This window comes from Streptopelia decaocto (genome assembly GCF_964273445.1).
Source record: "Streptopelia decaocto genome assembly, chromosome: 26".
Taxonomy (NCBI): Eukaryota; Metazoa; Chordata; class Aves; order Columbiformes; family Columbidae; genus Streptopelia; species Streptopelia decaocto.
In genome coordinates, this window is record NC_138681.1 from 1,735,266 (window position 1) to 1,754,857 (window position 19,592).

Below are 19,592 nucleotides of genomic sequence, written 5' to 3' on the forward strand. Positions count from 1 at the left end.
TCCAGGCCAGATCCAGCGGAGCGGGGAAGGAGCGCGGTGCCACGCACGACGAGCCGCGGGCGCCAAAACGCCGGCGTTTATTTCAAACAGCGCTCGAGGAGGACGGAGAGGGGGACACAAACCAACTCGGCCCCCCGGGAGCCCCGTTGGGTGACTTGGGGGGGACAGCGGCCATGGGGAGCAGCTCCCCCGGCGCAAACACCCCAAGACCCGTATGGAGACGAAGACGCCGGACAGAATGGGGGTGTCGGTGTTTTTCCGGCACCGTCCTTCACGCCGGTGCATCCAGGAGAGTTTCTGTCCGTGCAGGGGGGGTCAGCAGGAGCTGGTCTGCAGGGTGGGCTCGTTGAGCAGCGAGGCGATGGAGGACGGGCCGTAGGCGCTGTCGGACTCCTCGTCCGAGCTCAGCGGCTCGTCACGCAGGGACGAATCGGCCGCCGAGCGGGCGGCTTTGCGCCTGGGGAGGGACGAGAGGGGTCACCCCCCCGTGCTGGGGACACGGCTGGGACACCCCCCCAGTGTGGCGTTCCCTACCAAGCCTCCTTCTCCAGCGCCGTGACGCGGTTCTGGAGCTGCTCGTTGAGCTCCTGCTGCTCCTCCAGCTCCCGCTGCGCCTTCTTCCGCGCCCCCTCCAGCCACTCGATCTCCTCCTCCGCCTCGTCCACCTGCCGCTTCAGCGCCTTCACCCGCAGGCTCAGCTGCGGGGACACGCGATGAGTCCCGTGGGATGAGCGATGAGCATCCCTAGGGTCCCCCGGGTGTCCCCAACCTGGTCCTTCTGGTCGCTGACGTGCTGTCGCTCGTCCTCGATCTGGATGCTCAGCTCCTTCACCTTCCGCTCCAGCTTGCGGTTGGAGGACAGCAGGGTGCTCTTCTCCCTGCGGCAAACCGTGGGTTGGGTGGGCCCTGGCGAGGCCGAAGGCTCCGGGGGACACGGGGGACACGGGGGACATGGGGGACGGCACCTCTCCTCCGCTTGCAGCCGCTCCTGCAGCTCCTGCACCCGCGCCTCCAGCTGCGGGACGTGCCCGCTGGGTCTCTGCAGCCCCTCGGCGCTGGCCAAGCGGCTCTTCAGCTCCTTGTTCTGCGGGGACGGCGACACCACAAACCATCCCCGTCACCCCACGGGGCTCCCGGGGAGGAGGGGACGCCCCAAAGCCGCCCCCGTCACCCCGCGGGGCTCCTGGCACCCAGCCGGCTTATGTAAACCCGGGTGGTGAGTCAGGGCCCCGAAACCCATTTCCCAAGGAGGAGCCGTAACGAGCCGGGTTATATAACGGCAATTAGGCGCTGGCACACGAGGCGAGACCGGAGACGGGGACGTGCCGGGGGCCATCGGGGTCGGGAGCCGTCGCGATGCTCGTCCCCAACTCGGCTCCTCCATTTCTGCTCTTGTTGGCCAAAAAACCCCCCGTTTTGCCCCAAAACTGCGCCGCGTCCCCTCACCTGCCGCTCCAGAGAGACCTTGTCACACTCCAGGTCCTGGCGCCCGGATCGTTCCTGCAGCAGCTCTGCGCGCAGCTGGTCCAGCTGGGGACGGGGACACGGTGACACTTGGTGACAGGGTGACACTCGGGGACACGGCGACACCGGCACAGCGCTCGGCGACACCGAAACCCCCAGCGAGAGGAGTTTGGCTCCTTCCCAGGGGAATTCTGGCGAGCGCCGGGGACCAGCGCTGCAGCTTTTGCTCCGCCGGAGCGTTTAAACTGGTTGGACTGGGACGGGGAACCCGGCGGCGGTGGCGGCTCTGCCGGCACCGCGGGCGGGAAGGGGGGTGATCCGCGGTGGGTCCCGGTGCCGCCCTGGGATCCCAGTAAATCCCGGTGCTACCGGGTCCCGGGATTCCAGTAAATCCCAGTGCTACCAGGTCCCAGTAAGTCCCAGTAAATCCCAGTGCTACCGGGTCCTGGGATCCCACTAAATCCCAGTGCCGACAGATCCTGGGATCCCAGTAAATCCCAGTGCTACTGGGTCCCAGGATCCCAGTAAATCCCAGTAAATCCCAGTACTGCCAGGACCTGGGATCCCAGTAAATCCCAGTGCTGCCCTAGGATCCCAGTAAATCCCGGTGCTACCGGGTCCCGGGATCCCAGTAAGTCCCAGTAAATCCCAGTGCTACCGGGTCCCAGGATCCCACTAAATCCCAGTGCCGACAGATCCTGGGATCCCAATAAATCCCAGCGCTACTGGGTCCCAGGATCCCAGTAAATCCCAGTACTGCCAGGTCCTGGGATCCCAGTAAATCCCAGTGCTGCCCTAGGATCCCAGTAAGTCCCAGTGCTACTGGGTCCCAGGATCCCAGTAAACCCCACTAAATCCCAGTGCTACCGGGTCCTGGGATCCCAGTAAACCCCGGTAAATCCCACTGCTACTGGATCCCAGTAAATCCCAGTGCTCCTAGGTCCTAGGATCCCAGTAAATCCCAGTGCTACTGGGTCTCAGGATCCCAGTAAATCCCAGTAAATCCCAGTGCTACTGGGATTCAGGATCCCAGTAAATCCCAGTGCTACTGGGTCCTGGGATCCCACTAAATCCCAGTGGCACCCTGGGATCCCAGTAAATCCCAGTACTGCCAGGTCCCGGGATCCCAGTAAATCTCAGTACCACCATGTCCTGGGATCCCAGTAAATCCCAGTAAATCCCAGTGCTACCGGGTCCTGGGATCCCAGCACAGCCCAGTGAATCCCAGCACAGCCCAGTGGATCCCAGCGCCGGCAGCTCCGCCCGCGCAGGCTCAGCCAGCGGCTCCAGCTTTGAAGGTAATTAGCAGGTGGGTTAATGGGGCGGGAGAGCCCGAGCCGCGGGTGATTTCCACCCCGAGCTCCTGCACAAACACAAACCTCACCCTGCAACGCCGCGATTTCTTTTCTCCTTGTTTTGTTTCGTTTCTCTTTTCTTTTTATCCCTTTTTTTTTTTTTTGTCCGCTCGGTTGGTTCGTTTATTTTTAATGACTCATTAAGGCGGTTTGAACTCGGGTTGTACCGACTATGGGGGTCCTGGTGCTGTTTGCCCCCAGCCAGCGGGTTCTGCTGTTGCACCCTTGGGTTTGGGGGATACCCCCGGGTTTGGGGGACACCCCTGGGTTTTGGGGACCCCCCTGAGCTCTGGGGACCCCCTCTGAGTTCTGGGGACCTCCCCTGAGTTTTGGGGCCCCCCCGTCCGTACCTGCTCCCTGCTGCGCGTCACCCGCTCCGTCAGCAGCTCCACCGTCGCCTTCTCCTCCTCCAGCTCCTCCTCCAGCCGCTTGGCCTTCTCCTGCACACACAGGGGTTCAGCGGAGCTGGGGGGGCACGGGGGGGAGACGGGGGACTGGGGACACCCTGGGGGTGATGATGGGATAGGATGGGATGGGACCCCCCCGTGCACCCAGCACCCAAGGGACAGTGGGCAGGGATGGGGTGGGATGGGGTGGGGTGGGATGGGATGGGGTGGGGTGGGTGGGGTGGGGTGGGGTGGGACCCCCCCTGTGCACCCAAGGGACAGTGGGCAGAGATGGGACACGGGTGGGTGGGCTGGGGGTTAATGAAGGGAAATGGGAAGAATAGAAATGGATATAGAAATGAGAGAAGTAAAAGAAATAGAAATAGAAAAATAGAAATAGAAAAATAGAAATAGAAAAATAGAAATAGAAAAATAGAAATAGAAAAATAGAAATAGAAAAATAGAAATAGAAAAGTAGAAACAGAAGTAGAAACAGAAGTAGAAACAGAAGTAGAAACAGAAACAGAAACAGAAACAGGAAAAATAGAAACAATAATAGGAAAAGAAATAGGAAAAGATTGGGATTGGGGTGCGGGGGATTTGGGGCGCAGGCGGTTGGGGTGCAGGGGATTTGGGGTGCAGGGGATTTGAGGGTGCAGGTCGTTGGGGTGCAAGGGATTTGGGGCGCAGGCAGTTGGGGTGCAGGGGATTTGGTGTGTGGGGGATTTGGGATGCGGGAGATTTGGGGCGCGGGGGATTCTGGGGTGCCGCCCCCACCTCCATCACCCTGGCGTGCCGCGAGCGCTCGTCCTGCCCGCGCTGCCGCTTCTCCAGCTCCTGCTCCAGCCCCTGCAGCCGCTGCAGCAGCAGCTCCTTGTCCAGCTGCGCGCTGTCCCGCTGCGCCTGCTGCTCCTGCAGCGCCTGCTTCAGCCGCGCCACCTGCGCCGAAACCGCGGCCGCGCGTCGCACCGCGTCCCCACGTCCCCGTGTCACCCCCGCGGCGGGGACGCGGCGGGACCCACCTCGTCCTGCAGGCGCCCGGTGCCGAGCCGCGCGCTCTCCAGCTCGGCGCCGCGCTCCTGGGCTTGTTTCTGCGCCTCCGCCAGCTCCCGGCGCGACTTGTCGCGGAACTCGTCCAGCTGCGCCCGCAGCGCGCCCAGCGAGCGCTGCGACTCCTGCGACATCTGCTCCAGCTGCGCGGAGCGCGGGCGGCTCAGGGGACGCTGGGGACGGCTCAGGGGACAGTTGGGGATGGCTCAGGGGACAGGGACAGCTCAGGGGACAATTGGTGAGAGCTCAGGACCCAGGGACAGCTCAGGGGACAGCTGGGGACAGCTCAGGGGCTGGGGATGGCTCAGGGGACAATTGGGGACAGCTCAGGGGACAACTGACGACAGCTCAGGACCCAGGGACAGCTCAGGGGACAATTGGGGACAGCTCAGGGGACAATTGGGGATGGCTCAGGAGCTGGGGACAGCTCAGGGGACAATTGGTGAGAGCTCAGGACCCAGGGACAGCTCGGGGAACAGCTGGGGACAGCTCAGGGGCTGGGGATGGCTCAGGGGACAATTTGGGACAGCTCAGGGGACAGGGACAGCTCAGGGGACAGCTTGGGACAGCTCAGAAGCTGGGAATGGCTCAGGGGACAGTTTGGGACAGCTCAGGGGCTGGGAATGGCTCAGGGGACAGTTTGGGACAGCTCAGGGGACAGGGACAGCTCAGAGGAGAACTGAAGACAGCTCAGGACCCAGGGACAGCTCAGGGGACAATTGGTGACAGCTCAGGGGACAGTTTGGGACAGCTCAGGGGCTGGGGATGGCTCAGGGGACAACTGGGGACAGTTCAGGACCCAGGGGCAGCTCAGGAGTTGGGGACAGCTCAGGGGTTGGGGACAGCTCAGGACCCAGGGACATCTGGTGACCAACCTGTCACGAGCTGATGGCCCAAGTGGGGACAAGATGCCCATAGAGGGGACATTCCTGCCCCATGGGCTCAGGAGTGTCACTGGGAGGGCAGCAGCCCCACCTGACCGAGCAGGGACAGGGAACACCCTTGGGACACCAGGGGACCGATCCCTGGGGACAATGTGGTTTTATGGAGCCTCTGGGGACATTGGGGAGCCATCAGGTGTCCTCCAAACCTCTTTATTGAGCTTCTGGGTGGTGCGGTCGAGCAGCCGCTTCTGCTCCTCCAGCTCGTCCCGGCTGCGCTGCAGCTGCTCCTTGTGGCGCCGCTCGTCCTGCACCGCGGCGCTGAGCTCCCGCTGCTCCTGCGCCAGCCGCGCCAGCGCCCGCTCCGCCTCCTCCCGCTGCCGCCGCGCCGCGCTCAGCTCCTGCTCCCGCTGCCCGGCCGCCCCCAGAGACTCCTCCAGCTGCCGCCGCTCGGCCTGCGGGGACAACGGGTGACAGGAGGGGACGAAGCTGCTCACACAGAACCCCAGAGTGTCAGGGTTGGAGGGTTGAAAGCTCATCCAGTGCAATCCCCCCGGAGCAGGAACACCCAGCTGAGGTTCCACAGGAAGGTGTCCAGGGGGTTGGAATGTCTGCAGAGAAGGAGACTCCACACCCTCCCTGGGCAGCCTGGGCCAGGCTCTGCCACCCTCACCCCAACAAGTTGCTTCTCATCTTCCAGCGGAACCTCCTGTGTTGCACTTTGCACCCATTGCCCCTTGTCCTGTCCCTGGTTGTCACCAGCAGAGCCTGGCTCCATCCTCCTGACACTGCCCCTTTCCATCTTGATCCCCAGGAATGAGTCCCCCCTCAGTCTCCTCTTCTCCAGCTCCCTCACCCTTTCCTCATTCCTCCTCATCACCCGGGGAGCAGCTCGGCAGCACCCGCATTCACCTCCAGCTTGGCGACTCTGTCCTTGAGCCGCGCCTGGGAGCCCTCCCAGCTCTCTCCCAAGCGCTCGTAGTCCTTCAGCTGCTCCTCCAGCCCCTGGATCTTCCTCCTCAGGTCGTCGTTCTGCTCCTGCAGCTCCCGCCGCCCGCTCTCGGCCGCCCCCCGCGCCTGCTCCGCCGCCGCCCGCGCGCTCTCCAGCGCCGCCTTCGCCTGCGACGCAACCGCGGGATGAACCGCGGGGACAACGTGGGCTCGGACCCGACTCCCCCCGGTCGCGCGCCCACCTCGGTGGCCTCGTCCCGCTCCTCCCGCAGCCGCTGCAGGTCCCGGCGCAGCCGCTCCAGCTCCTCGCTGTGTCCGGACGCCTCGTCCCTCAGCGCCGCCAGCTCCTGCTCGCGCTGCCGCAGCCGCTCGTCGCGGCTCTGCCGCTGCTCCGCCAGCTCCCGCTGCTGCTCCCGCGCCTCCCGCAGCTCCTGGGATGCGGGGGGTCGGCGTTTTGGGGACCGTCGGTGCCGCCGCGGTCCCCCCCGCGCTCGCCTCGCGCACCTTGCGCAGAGCGTCCAGCTCGCCGGGGTCCCCCGCGCTGCCCCGCGCCCGCTCCGTCTCCTGGCGAGCGGCCGCCAAGCGCTCGCGCAGCTCCCGCAGCTCGTCCTCCAGCTCCTCGCGCTCCAGCTTCACCTGCAGCAGCCTGCGGAGGGGCACGATGGGGACACCGAACCCGCCCCCCGGCCCCACGCGCTCCGGGAGCCCCCGCGTGCCCAGGGAGGAGAATCAATGAATCGTTTTGGTTGGGAAAGCGCCTCAAGATCATCGAGTCCGACCATAACCCAGCTCTAGCACTGCCCCATGTCCTGAGAACCTCGTGTCCGTCTGTCCAACCCTCCAGGGATGGTGACTCCAGCACTGCCCTGGGCAGCCTGTTCCAATGCCCCACAGCCCTTTGGGGAAGAATCATCCCCAAGGTCCCATCTCCAAACTCCATTTTTGACGCTGAGGGTGGGAAAACCAGGTTGCTCAGAGAGGTGGTGGCTGAACCATCCCTGAGAACATCCAAGGTCAAGTTTGATGGGGCCCTGAGCAAGCTGGTCTGATTGGGGACATCCCTGATCTGGTTGGATGTCCCTGACCTGTTTGGGATGTCCCTGATCTGGTTGGATGTCCCTGACCTGCTGGAGATGTCCCTGCCCATGACTAGATGGTCTTTGAAGGTCCCTCCCAACCCAAACCCTTCCATGATCACAGAATCACCATTTTGGTTGGACAAGCCCCTCCAGATCATGGAGTCCAACCATAACCCACCCCTGTCACTGCCTCATGTCCTGAGAACCTCATGTCCGTCTGTCCAGCCCTCCAGGGATGGTGACTCCACCACTTCACCTGTTCCAACACCCAACAACCCTTTTGGGAAGAAATTCTCCCAAATTTCCAACCTCAACCTCCCCTGGCGCAACTCGAGCTCCCTCAGCCGCTCCCATCACACTTGCGCTCCAGTCCCATCCCAGACATCGACCCATTTTAACGAGCTCTACACTAACGATGCTCACGGGCGGCTGGACCCCCCAAAGCCCAGCTCGGCACCCACTCCTGCTTGGCGGCGCGGAGCTCGTCCTTGTTCTTCTGGAACAGGTCCCGCCAGTGCCCCGTCTCCTCCGCGCTCTCCTCCAGCTCCCGCTGCAGGTTCCGCAGCACTGCGCCGATCCGCTGCCGCTCCGACTCCAGGCTGGCCTGGTCCTGGGGACAGGACTCGGAGTCACCAAACCGAGGATCATGGAGCCTCGGAGTCACCAAACCGAGGATCACGGAGCCTCGGAGTCACCAAACCGAGGATCACGGAGCCTCGGAGTCACCAAACCGAGGGATCACGGAACCTCGGAGTCACCAAACCGAGGATCACGGAGCCTCGGAGTCACCAAACCGAGGATCACGGAGCCTCGGAGTCACCAAACCGAGGATCACGGAGCCTCGGAGTCACCAAACCGAGGATCACGGAGCCTCGGAGTCACCAAACCGAGGGATCACGGAACCTCGGAGTCACCAAACCGAGGATCACGGAACCTCGGAGTCACCAAACTCCGCGATGTCCCCACACCTGCGAGATGTCCCCGTGTCCCCACACCTGTGAGATGTCCCCACACCTGTGGGATGTCCCCATATATCCCCACGTCCCCAAACCTGCAAGGTGTCCCCGTGTCCCCACACCTGTGGGATGTCCCCATAAATCCCCATGTCCCCAAACCTGCGAGATGTCCCCGTGTCCCCACACCTGCGAGATGTCCCCACACCTGTGGGATGTCCCCACACCTGCATGACGTCCCCACACCTGTGGGATGTCCCCGTGTCCCCACACCTGTGAGATGTCCCCATGTATCCCCATGTCCCCACACCTGCAAGATGTCCCCGTGTCCCCACACCTGCGAGATGTCCCCACACCTGCGAGATGTCCCTGTGTCCCCACACCTGTGGGATGACCCCACACCTGTGGGATGTCCCTGTATCCCCAGATGTGCGCGATGTCCCCACACCTGCGAGATGTCCCCGTGTCCCCACACCTGCGAGATGTCCCCACACCTGCGGGATGTCCCCGTGTCCCCACACCTGCGAGATGTCCCCACACCTGCGAGATGTCCCCGTGTCCCCACACCTGCGAGATGTCCCCACACCTGCGAGATGTCCCCGTGTCCCCACACCTGCGAGATGTCCCCACACCTGCGAGATGTCCCCGTGTCCCCACACCTGTGGGATGTCCCCACACCTGCGGGATGTCCCCATGTCCCCAGCCGTGCGTGATGTCCCCACACCTGCGAGATGTCGCCGTGTCCCCACACCTGCGAGATGTCCCCACACCTGCGGGATGTCCCCGTGTCCCCACACCTGCGGGATGTCCCCGTGTCCCCAGCCGTGCGCCATGTCCCCACACCTGCGAGATGTCCTCCATGCTGCGCCGCAGCGTCTCCACGTCGCTCTGGCACTGCTGCCGCACGCGGTCCAGCTCGCGGTCGTGCGCGGCCACCTCCTCCTTGAGCGCGCCCTTCAGCGCCGTCAGCTCGCGCTCCCGCAGCCGCAGCTGCTCCTCCAGCCGCAGCCGCCGGCCCCGCAGCTCCTCCAGCTCCTCCCGCGCCTCCGCCAGCTCCTGCGACGCGGGGACACGGCGCTGGTGGCGGCGGGTGGCGCGGGGGGACGCTCGTGTGGCTGTCGCCGTTACCTTGTGCGCGGCGGCGCCGGCCGGGGCAGCGCCGGGGTCCTGGCGCAGGCGGTCGAGCTCTTGTTGCGTCTCCATAAGTTGGTCCTGGTGCTGGCGCAGCCGCGTCTCCAACTGGTCCTTGGCTGCTGTCACCGCGCTCAGCCTGGCCGGGGACATTCAGGGGGACATGGGGACATTCAGGGGGATGTCCTGGCCACAGGGACGCCAGCCACATCCACCCTGATGGGGACAGCGAGGACAATCGCCACCCGCCCTGCGCTCCCTGGGCATCCCCACACCATGGAGCCAGTTCTGGGGACAGACGGACATCGCCAGCACTGCTGCAGGGACAGACTGATGTCCCCAGCCCCATTGTGGGGACTGAGGGATGTCCCCAGCTCCATCGTGAAGACAGACAGACATCCCCAGCCCTGTCATGGGGACAGACTGATGTCCCCAGCCCCATTGCGGGGACAGAGGGATGTGCCCAGCCCCATCACAATGACAGACAGACATCCCCAGCCCCATTGTAGGGACAGACAGATGTCCCCAGCCCCATCGTGGGGACAGACAGACGTCCCCAGCCCTGTCGTGGGGACAGACAGACGTCCCCAGCCCTGTCGTGGGGACAGACAGACGTCCCCAGCCCCATTGTAGGGACAGACAGATGTCCCCATCCCCATTGTAGGGACAGACAGACGTCCCCATCCCCATTGTAGCAACAGACAGACGTCCCCAGTCCCATCATGAAGACAGACAGACATCCCCAGCCCTGTTGTGGGGACAGACAGATGTCCCCAGCCCCATTGTAGGGACAGACAGACATCCCCAGTCCCATCATGAAGACAGACAGAAGTCTCCAGCTCCATCGCAAGGACAGACAGACATCCCCAGCCCTATCATGAAGACATACAGAAGCCCTCAGCCCCATCACAAAGACAGACAGACGTCCCCAGCCCCATGGCAAGGACAGACGGACGCCCCAGCCCCATGGCAAGGACAGACGGACGCCCCAGCCCCATGGCAAGGACAGACGGACGCCCCAGCCCCATGGCAAGGACAGACGGACGCCCCAGCCCCATGGCAAGGACAGACAGACGCCCCAGCCCCATCGCAAGGACAGACGGACGCCCCAGCCCCATGGCAAGGACAGACGGACGCCCCAGCCCCATGGCAAGGACAGACAGACGCCCCAGCCCCATGGCAAGGACAGATGGACGCCCCAGCCCCATGGCAAGGACAGACGGACGCCCCAGCCCCATGGCAAGGACAGACGGACGCCCCAGCCCCGGCGCGGCTCTCACTCCTGCGTCCTCCTCTGCAGCTCCTGGGATGTGGCCTCCAGGGCCGCCCGCAGCCGCCGGTTCTCGCCCTCGGCCTCTCGCAGCTTCGCCGGCTCCCCGGGCAGCTCCAGCTTCTGGCGGAGCTGCGGGCGAGGGGACACGCTCACGTCCCCTGTCCCCTCCCCAGCGGCCCTGAAACACCTTGGGGAGGACATTTGGTCTCTCCTCGGTGACCCACAGTGTGTCCCCACTGCCCAGGATGTCACTTGCCACCCCGTGTCCCTCCCAGCGTCCCCAACCTCCTGCCCGGTGTCACCTTGGTCTCCTCGTCCAGCTTCTCCTGCAGCTCCTCCACCTGCCTGGCCAGGTCCCTGTGCTGGGGCTGGGGACACGTCGTGGCCTTGGGGGGCACCTGGGGACACCCCTGGGCTCACTCGGGGGGTTTGGAGCCACCGCTGGGTCCCCGCTCACCCGGCCGGAGCCCCCGGGGGGGTGAGGGACCAGTGACCCCCCCAACTCACCGCCAGCTCCTGCAGCTTCTCCAGCAGCCGCTGAGTTTTCCTCTTCAGGGACATTTCGCTCTCGTTGCTCCTGTGGCAGCAGGAGGAGGTTGGGGACACGGGGAGGAGGTTGGGGACAAGGGGAGGAGGTTGGGGACAAGGGGAGGAGGTTGGGGACAAGGGGAGGAGGTGATTTGGGACGGGGTGGGTGTGGTTGGGGACATGAGGAGGATGTGATTTGGGACGGGGGAGTGGTTGGGGACATGAGGAGGATGTGGGGGACCCAGCGGGGAGGTTGGGGACACAGGGAGGCAGTTGGGGGGACAGGACTGGGGGCACCCCAAGGCCTTTGCCACTCGCTCCCCCCAAATCCTGGCCCATCTCCACTCCCAAGCTGCCCCACAGCCCCCGGGCACTTTGGGAACAGGGCTGGGGGGTCTTTAGGCGTTTTGGAGACATTTGGGGGGCTTTGGGGGGTTTTAGGGGCTCACCCCTCTCTCAGGATGCCGTAGATGAGCTCCTTGGGGTCCTCGGTGCCGCCGGGCTGGGTGACCTCCCGCTGGTCCCGCAGCAGGTCCGGGGTGGATTTGAGCTGCCGCGGGGACCAACACCAGCTCAGGTCCCACGAGGACACCAGCGTCCCCCCCCAAATTAAGGAGCCGCGACCCCCGCGAACCCCAATACCTGCAGCCGCTCGGCCGGCGGCTCCTCGGCTCCCCGGGCCCCGCGCTGGCTCCGTGTCCCCGTGTCCTCGGGGGACCCCGCGGGGCGGCCGCTGCCGGGGCGGCGCTGGGTCCCGCTCAGCCCCGCGGCGTCCGGCGCGTCGCGGCGCCGACCACGGCCGTCCAGGCTCTGTGAGCGCTTCCTGTGCTCGGGGGGGACGCGGCCCCTTCGCGCCACGCGCCCCCGCGCCGGCCCCGGCCCGTCGAACTTGCTGATGAGCGAATCCACCGAGCCCAGCGGTTCGGTGTCCACGTCGCCGCCGCCCGCGTCCGGCGAGGGGCCCGCGGCCCGCGAGGCTTCGCCGCGCTCCGGCGCGATGTTGGCCAAGCTGCTGCTCTTCCCCATGGCTGCAACGCGGTTGTGCCGGGCGGCGTGGGGAGCAACGGTGGCCACGGGCTCCTCGATGGTGGCCCTGAGCAGGTCCCCGTGGGACTGTGACCTGCGCAGGTCCCGGGGGGGCCCCTCGTCGTCGTCGGAGCTGCGGGGGTTCTCCGGTAGGTCCAAATCAGTTGCGGGGGGCCGAGGGCCGGCGGGGGGGCCGGCGAAGGAGCCGTCGCTCTTGATCTGCACCCCGAAGGAGTCGCCGCCCTTGTCGCCGCTGTTGAGGACGACGAAGGGCTGGCCGGCGATGCCCTGGACGCGCACGGCCACGCCGTACGTGCCGGCTTTGCCGCGGGGCCGGGGGGGCCTGCGCGGCTCCTGCAGGTCCGTGATGAAGCGGATCTGGACGCCGTGGTCCAGCGGGCTCTGCGGCTCCATCCCGGCGCTCGGCACCGCGGTCCTGGGGGGACAGATGGGCACGGTCACCCTGCGAGCGGGGACGGGGAGCCGGGGGACACCGGTGTCACCGCTGCGGCGTCACCAGGATGGGGATACGGCACCAGCATCGCCTGCTGCTCTGGGAGGGGACAGGGAGAGCTGAACCCCCCCCAGTCTGCTGCGGCATCACAACCGGACCCTGGGGACATGGAGGGGACACAGAGGGGACGCTGGGACCTTGGTTGAACGCTGCAGCCCGGGCGTCCCCCGGCATCGCCCCGGCCCCCGTGTCCCCGCGTCCCGTGGGGAGGGAACAGATGAGCAGTGACATATTGGGAGCAGCGTGATGTCACCTCCCACTCGGTCCCGGCGGCAGCCCCGGCGACGCCGGCCGGAGCGGGGGACACGGTGCGGGGGGAGCTCCCCATGGGGACCAGGGGGGTTAAGGGACGGAAAAGCCCCAAATCAGGCCGGTGGGACCATGTTTTCACCCCCCAGCACCGTTCTGTCACCACACACACCGGGAGCACCTGCGGCTCCTTCCTCCGCTGTAAATAAACTGGGCACCTGGAGCTCAGCGGGGATGCAGGTGGAGGATGCTCAGGGGGATGCAGGTGGAGGATGCTCAGGGGGATGCAGGTGGAGGATGCTCAGGGGGATACAGGTGGAGGATGCTCAGGGGGATGCAGGTGGAGGATGCTCAGGGGGATGCAGGTGGAGGATGCTCAGGGGGATGCAGGTGGAGGATGCTCAGGGGGATGCAGGTGGAGGATGCTCAGGGGGATGCAGGTGGAGGATGCTCAGGGGGATGCAGGTGGAGGATGCTCAGGGGGATGCAGGTGGAGGATGCTCAGGGGGATGCAGGTGGAGGATGCTCAGGGGGATGCAGGTGGAGGATGCTCAGGGGGATACAGGTGGAGGATGCTCAGGGGGATGCAGGTGGAGGATGCTCAGGGGGATGCAGGTGGAGGATGCTCAGGGGGGGATGCAGGTGGAGGATGCTCAGGGGGGGATGCAGGTGGAGGATGCTCAGGGGGGGATGCAGGTGAAGGATGCTCAGGGGGGGATGCAGGTGAAGGATGCTCAGGGGGGGATGCAGGTGGAGGATGCTCAGGGGGGGATGCAGGTGGAGGATGCTCAGGGGGATGCAGGTGGAGGATGCTCAGGGGGATGCAGGTGGAGGATGCTCAGGGGGGGATGCAGGTGGAGGATGCTCAGGGGGGGATACAGGTGGAGGATGCTCAGGGGGATGCAGGTGGAGGATGCTCAGGGGGATGCAGGTGGAGGATGCTCAGCAGGGATGGGATGGAGGGGAGGATGCTCAAGGGGATGCAGGTGGAGGGGAGGATGCCAAGAACGGATGCAGATGGAGCAGGGGATGCCCAGCAGGGATGGAGGGGAGGATGCTCAGCCGGGATGCAGGTGAAGATGCAGGGAGGATGCAGGTACAGGGAAGATGCTCAGAAGGGATGCAGGTGGAGGGAAGATGCTCAGAAGGGATGCAGGTGGAGGGAAGATGCTCAGCAGGGATGCAGGTGGAGGGGATGATGCTCAGAATTGATGCAGGTGCAGGGGAGGATGCTCAGCAGGGATGCAGGTGGAGATGCTCAGCAGGGATGCAGGTGGAGATGCTCAGCAGGGATGCAGGTGCAGGGGAGGATACTCAGCAGGGATGCAGGTGGAGGGGAGGATGCCAAGAATGGATACAGACGGAGCGGTGGACGCCGGAGCTGCCGCAGGACCCGGCTTTCTGCCGGCGGTGCTGGAGCAGCCGCGGGTGCCGGGCAGTGCCAGGAAGGACTTGCTGCTCGCTCCCCCAGCCCTGCCAGCTCCTGTCGGCGCCATCTGCTCACGTCCCCGGTCACAACCCAGCAGCGGCAGCTCCTGCGGCGACTCCGGTGTCACCCGGGTCCCTGCGTCCCTGCCCGGACGCCACGGTGACGGCAGCGCCGCAGCCACCGGGTTTAATTACGAACAAGAGCAGAGGATGGAAGAAGAGCCCCCGGCTCCTGAGCTCGTTATCCCTGCACCGCGTCCTGCTAACGAGATCAGCGACGGACACCGGTTTATCAACACACCCTGGAGCAAATCCCATCAGTCCTGTCCCTCGGGGACCGCAGTGTCACCTTGGGGACCGCAATGTCCCCTCAGCCCGCAGAGACGGACACGATCCAAGGAGGGGGAAGCAGCCGGGGCAGCAAAGTTCAGGATGTTCCAGCAAACGGGAAGGGGAGGCCTTTGGGTGGGCGGCGAGGGGCAAAGCGGCTAAAATTGGGGATAAACCAGCGGGTTCTTGGACGCGGCAGGAGGGACCGTGGCCGGTGGTCACGCAGCTCCGGCACCGCAGCTGGGATGGCGAGCGGCCAACTCCGCACCGGCCGCACAATGAGCCCTTTGTGCCCGGGACGGTCACCCAGAAAAGCTGTTTTGCAACGTGCAGGCGCCGCTGGAAAAGGCTCCGAGTCCCGCGGGTCGCCCCGGTTCCCCAGCAGCACCGGGGGGCACCGGCGACGGCCGCGGGGTCGGGCCGATCCTGCCTCGGCAAGGTCGGATGGATCATTCAACCGCCGGCATCACATTCCGGGCGGTGATGCCGGAGCCGGTTTCCCGCTACTCGTGTGCGAACCGAGCGGGTCGTGCAACCGCAGGCATGGGGAACAGAGGGCATCACGTCACCCCAAAATGTCACCGACTCGGCGTGTTTCCCCGTCACCTGTTTTTTGGCGCGTTCCCGGCTCGGCTCCACCCTGTTTGCCGCAGCGCCGGTTTCGCTCGTGCCAAAGTCCGGGGTTGGTTCCTGGCGCCCGCGCCCTGCCCAGCTCCGGCTGTTCCTGCTCCGCCGCAAAGCCCAGGAGCGCTCGGCCGGGTCGGAGGAACCCGAAACCGCGACACCTGCGTCACGCGGCGGGGCCGGGGCGCCGGTGACGCCGTGACACCGCGCCGGGCCGGGGGAGGTGAGATGTCGCGGGGACAAGGGTCACCCCGCAGGTGACGTCCCCCCGGGGCTCCGACAAGGAGCTGATAAGAACCAAATTCCAAATTCCTTGGCGGGCAGCGCCCTGGGGTTAATCATCAACCGCCATACTGGAAAATCTCGTTTCTGCCCGACGCGGGGTCACCAAACCGGCACCAAACCACAATCTCCACCGCGGCCGCACCGCACGGTGTTTCCCGCGGCGCCGATTGGGTCCGTTTAGTGGTTTCCAAGCGAATCGCGCCATGAAACCGGAGTTATTTTGATGGATGTTTCCCCGGGGACACAAGGCGGATCCGCACAAAGCAACGGGTGACGCGGATGCGCCGGTTTCACCCCAAAACGGGGAGTGACCCCGGGGAGGATGGGACCCGCGCGCTGGGGACACGGGGACACAGACGAGCCTGGAGGCAGCGGGTGGGTTGGGGGGTGACGGGGACAAAAGCTGAGCCCCAGATTCTCTGTTCTGGTCCCCTATGGAAGGGACAGTCCCCAGAGGGGATGTAAAGCAGCTCCTATAGGGGACAGTAGATCCCCTGGGGAACAGCAACAACCCAGGTCGTCCACTCAGGGAGCAGCTTGGGGGCTCCCTATAGGATCTGCTATAGGGTAAGAGACACTTAGGGGACTGCTATAGGTTGAGCACACGCCCAGGACAAGGGTCCCCATAGAGCCACCCCCTATAGCATCTTCTATAGGCTCAGCCCCCAAAGGAAAGCCCCTATGGCCCAGCCCCTATATGTTCCACAACCGGACAGGGCACACCCCGGGAAGGACACCACCTATGGCCCAGCCCATATAGGCGCTGCCATAGGGCAGGACACGTGCCAAAGCCAACAGTCCCTATAGGCGCTGCCAGAGGGAACAGCACGCTCCAGGAAGGGCAATGCCTACACACCCGGCCCCTATGGGAGCTGCCAAAGGGCAGGGCACCCCTATAGCTCCAGCCCCTATAGGCTTTGCCATAGGGTAGCGCACACTCGCGGAACAGCAGCCCCTATAGCCCCAGCCCCTATAGGCTTTGCCATAGGGTAGCGCACACTCCCGGAACAGCAGCCCCTATGGCCCCAGCCCCTATAGGCTTTGCCATAGGGTAGTGCACACTCCCGGAATAGCAGCCCATATGGCCCCAGCCCCTATAGGCTTTGCCATAGGGTAGCGCACACTCCCGGAACAGCAGCCCATATGGCCCCAGCCCCTATAGGCTTTGCCATAGGGTAGCGCACACTCCGGAACAGCAGCCCCTATGGCCCCAGCCCCTATAGGCTTTGCCATAGGGTAGTGCACACTCCCGGAACAGCAGTCCCTATAGCCCCAGCCCCTATAGGCTTTGCCATAGGGTAGTGCACACTCCGGAACAGCAACCCCTATAGCCCCAGCCCTATAGGCTTTGCCACAGGGCAGGACATGCACCAGAAATAACAGCCCTTATGGACGCTGCCATAGGGCAGGACCCCCCCGGGACCACAGGACCCCCCCCAGGACAGCAGCCCCTATGGCCCAGCTCCTATAGGCTCTACCATAAAGCAGTACAGCCCCGGGGCAGCAGAACCCCCCGGGACAGCAGCCCCCTGTCCCCATGTCCCCCTGTCCCCGTGTCCCCGCACTCACCGCCGCCGCCGCTCCCGCCGCTCCCACCGCAACCTGTTACCTTCGCCCAGGCCCCGCCCCCAGCACCGCCCATTGGACCGCGCCGCGCCCGGCCCCGCCCCGGGGCGGAGTCAGAGCGGCAGGTCACGCCCCCCCAACCACGCCTCCATCCCGCGAACGGCCCTCCCCTGTACGGCCGTCACGTGACGCACATGGTGCCGCCCCGCCCTGTGCCGCCATCTTGGGGAGGGAGCCGCACCGGTGGCAGCGGAGGGGGCGGCGGGGGCAGCGGCGCTTTCGTGCTCCCAAACGGCTCCCCCGTCCCTGTCTGCTCCCCAGGGCACGGTGTGGCGGGGACGCTCCCAGGCCCTCCCGTCCCCGTCCCCACGCAGGAGCGTTCCGCCACACACAAGATGGCGTCCGGCGCAGCCCTCAAGCCAAAGGCGAGCCGACACACGTGACCACGCCCCCTCCTACGGCGGCCGGGAGTGGCCGCGCTTCCTTGGCGCCTGCGCAGCGCGGGCCGCACCGTGACTAAGATGGAGGTCGGGGGAGCGCGGGCGCCGCCGCCGTTCTGGGCCGGGGGCCCAGCCCCGGGACAAACGTACATCCCCGGCGGGCCCGGCCCCGTCACCGGCATCGTGCCCTTCACCCGCACCCTGTGAGCGCCGGAGGGGCCGGGGGCTCCGGGCACGGGGAGGATGTGGGATGGGGAGGATGTGGGGGATGGGGAGGGGTTGGGGGGTGGGTCTGGAGAAACTGGGAAGTTGGGGGAGCAGGTTTGGGGGGGCAGAGGGGGCTGGGGGGGCAGGTTGGGGGGACAGCATTGGGTCTGGGGGGCAACAATGGGGTTGGGGGGAGCAGTGGGGCTGGGGGCAGGTTGGGGGGGGTAGTAGTGGGGCTGGGGGACAGCAATGGAGCTGGGGGGGCAGCAGTGGGGCTGGGGGGGCAGCAATGGGGCTGGGGGCAGGTTGGGGGGGCAGCAATGGGGCTGGAGGGGGGCAGGTTTGGGGGGGCAGCAGTGAGGCCGTGGGAGCAGGTTTGGGGGAGTTGCAATGGGGCTGGGGGGGCACAGGGGGCAGCAATGGGGCTGGGGGGACAGCAGTGGGGCTGGGGGGGCGACAACGGGACTTGGGAGCAGCAGTGGGACCAGGGGGGGCAGCGATGAGGATGGGGGGCAGGTTTGGGCTGGCTGGGGGGGGCAGCAATAGGACTGGGGGGGCAGGTTTGGGGGGCAGAGGGAGCTGGGGGGGCATCAGTGGGGATGGGGGCAGCAATGGGGATAGGGAGGTAGGTTTGGGGGGGCAGAGGGAGCAGCAGTGGGGATGGGGGGGTACGTTTGGGGGGGCAGGGGGGCAGCAACAGGGATGGGGGGGTAGGTTTGGGGGGCAGGGGGGCAGCAATGGGGATGGGGGGGTACGTTTGGGGGGGCAGGGGGGCAGCAACAGGGATGGGGGGGTAGGTTTGGGGGGCAGGGGGGCAGCAATGGGGATGGGGGAGTAGGTTTGGGGGGCAGGGGGGCAGCAATGGGGATGGGGGAGTAGGTTTGGGGGGGCAGGGGGGCAGCAACAGGGATGGGGGAGTAGGTTTGGGGGGCAGGGGGGCAGCAACAGGGATGGGGGGGTAGGTTTGGGGGCAGGGGGGCAGCAACAGGGATGGGGGAGTAGGTTTGGGGGGCAGGGGGGCAGCAACAGGGATGGGGGAGTAGGTTTGGGGGGTAGGGGGGCAGCAACAGGGATGGGGGGGTAGGTTTGGGGGGCCACCCTGACACCGGGGTGTCCCCAGGAGCCCCACAGTGACGGGCACGTCGGTGCTGGGGGTGAAGTTCGCCGGGGGGGTGATGATCGCGGCCGACACCATGGGCTCCTACGGCTCCCTCGCCCGGTTCCGCGGCATCTCGCGCCTGCTCAAGGTGAACGACACCACCATGCTGGGCGCCTCCGGGGACTACGCCGACTTCCAGTACCTCAAACAGATCATCGACCAGATGGTGTAAGTTGCCCCCGGGCCGCGTTGGGCTCCAAGGGACCAAAATGGGCTTCAACGCGGCCACCGAGCGGGGACAAAACGGAGCGGAATCCCCCCCATCCTCCGACAGCCCCTTTGGCGCGAGCGGCTTTTCCCGCGCAGAACCGGTTCCCGTTGTTCTTTGTGGCCTTTTGGCTCGTTCGCCTCGTGTAAAATCTTATTGGAAAAGAGGTTTTGGGTGGGATGCTCCGCTTTCCAGCTTTTCTCAGGGGAATTTCTGTCCGCATCAGGATCGACGAGGAGCTGCTGGGAGACGGTCACAGCTACAGCCCCAAAGCCATTCACTCCTGGCTCACCCGCGTCATGTACAACCGGCGCTCCAAGATCAACCCGCTCTGGAACACCGTGGTCATCGGCGGCTTCTACAACGGCGAGAGGTGAGCGGGGCCGTCCCCGTCCCTTGCCGGGGGGCTGCGGTGGGTTCAGCCCCCCCAAAGCCGGATCCTTTCTTCCCGGCGCCGCCGCCGCGCTCACAAACGTCCCCTCAGCTTTTTAGGTTACGTGGACAT

At 65.6% G+C, this 19,592-nt stretch overlaps 2 protein-coding genes across 2 annotated transcripts; one reads left to right on the plus strand and one right to left on the minus strand.

Moving 5' to 3' along the window:
• Positions 1 to 141: 141 nt before the first annotated feature.
• Positions 142 to 17,711, minus strand: CGN (cingulin). The gene is made up of 21 exons (XM_082073103.1): positions 17,268 to 17,711; positions 11,694 to 12,513; positions 11,501 to 11,601; positions 11,031 to 11,100; positions 10,826 to 10,921; positions 10,531 to 10,652; positions 9,248 to 9,389; positions 8,963 to 9,175; positions 7,628 to 7,776; positions 6,592 to 6,733; positions 6,330 to 6,518; positions 6,049 to 6,255; positions 5,346 to 5,591; positions 4,228 to 4,398; positions 3,983 to 4,144; positions 3,170 to 3,259; positions 1,447 to 1,530; positions 966 to 1,084; positions 770 to 878; positions 535 to 698; positions 142 to 457 (listed from the first exon to the last, which is right to left on the minus strand). Exons 1-21 carry the CDS (start codon positions 17,693 to 17,695, stop codon positions 316 to 318), a joined length of 3,966 nt encoding a protein of 1,321 aa, XP_081929229.1. The 5' UTR covers positions 17,696 to 17,711; the 3' UTR covers positions 142 to 315.
• A 620-nt stretch (positions 17,712 to 18,331) lies between these two features.
• On the plus strand, positions 18,332 to 19,464 carry PSMB4 (proteasome 20S subunit beta 4; the record flags this gene model as incomplete). Its single annotated transcript, XM_082073232.1, has 3 exons — positions 18,332 to 18,345; positions 18,841 to 19,047; positions 19,314 to 19,464. The coding sequence occupies 3 exons, from the start codon at positions 18,332 to 18,334 to the stop codon at positions 19,462 to 19,464; spliced, it is 372 nt and encodes a 123-aa protein (XP_081929358.1).
• Positions 19,465 to 19,592: the final 128 nt, after the last annotated feature.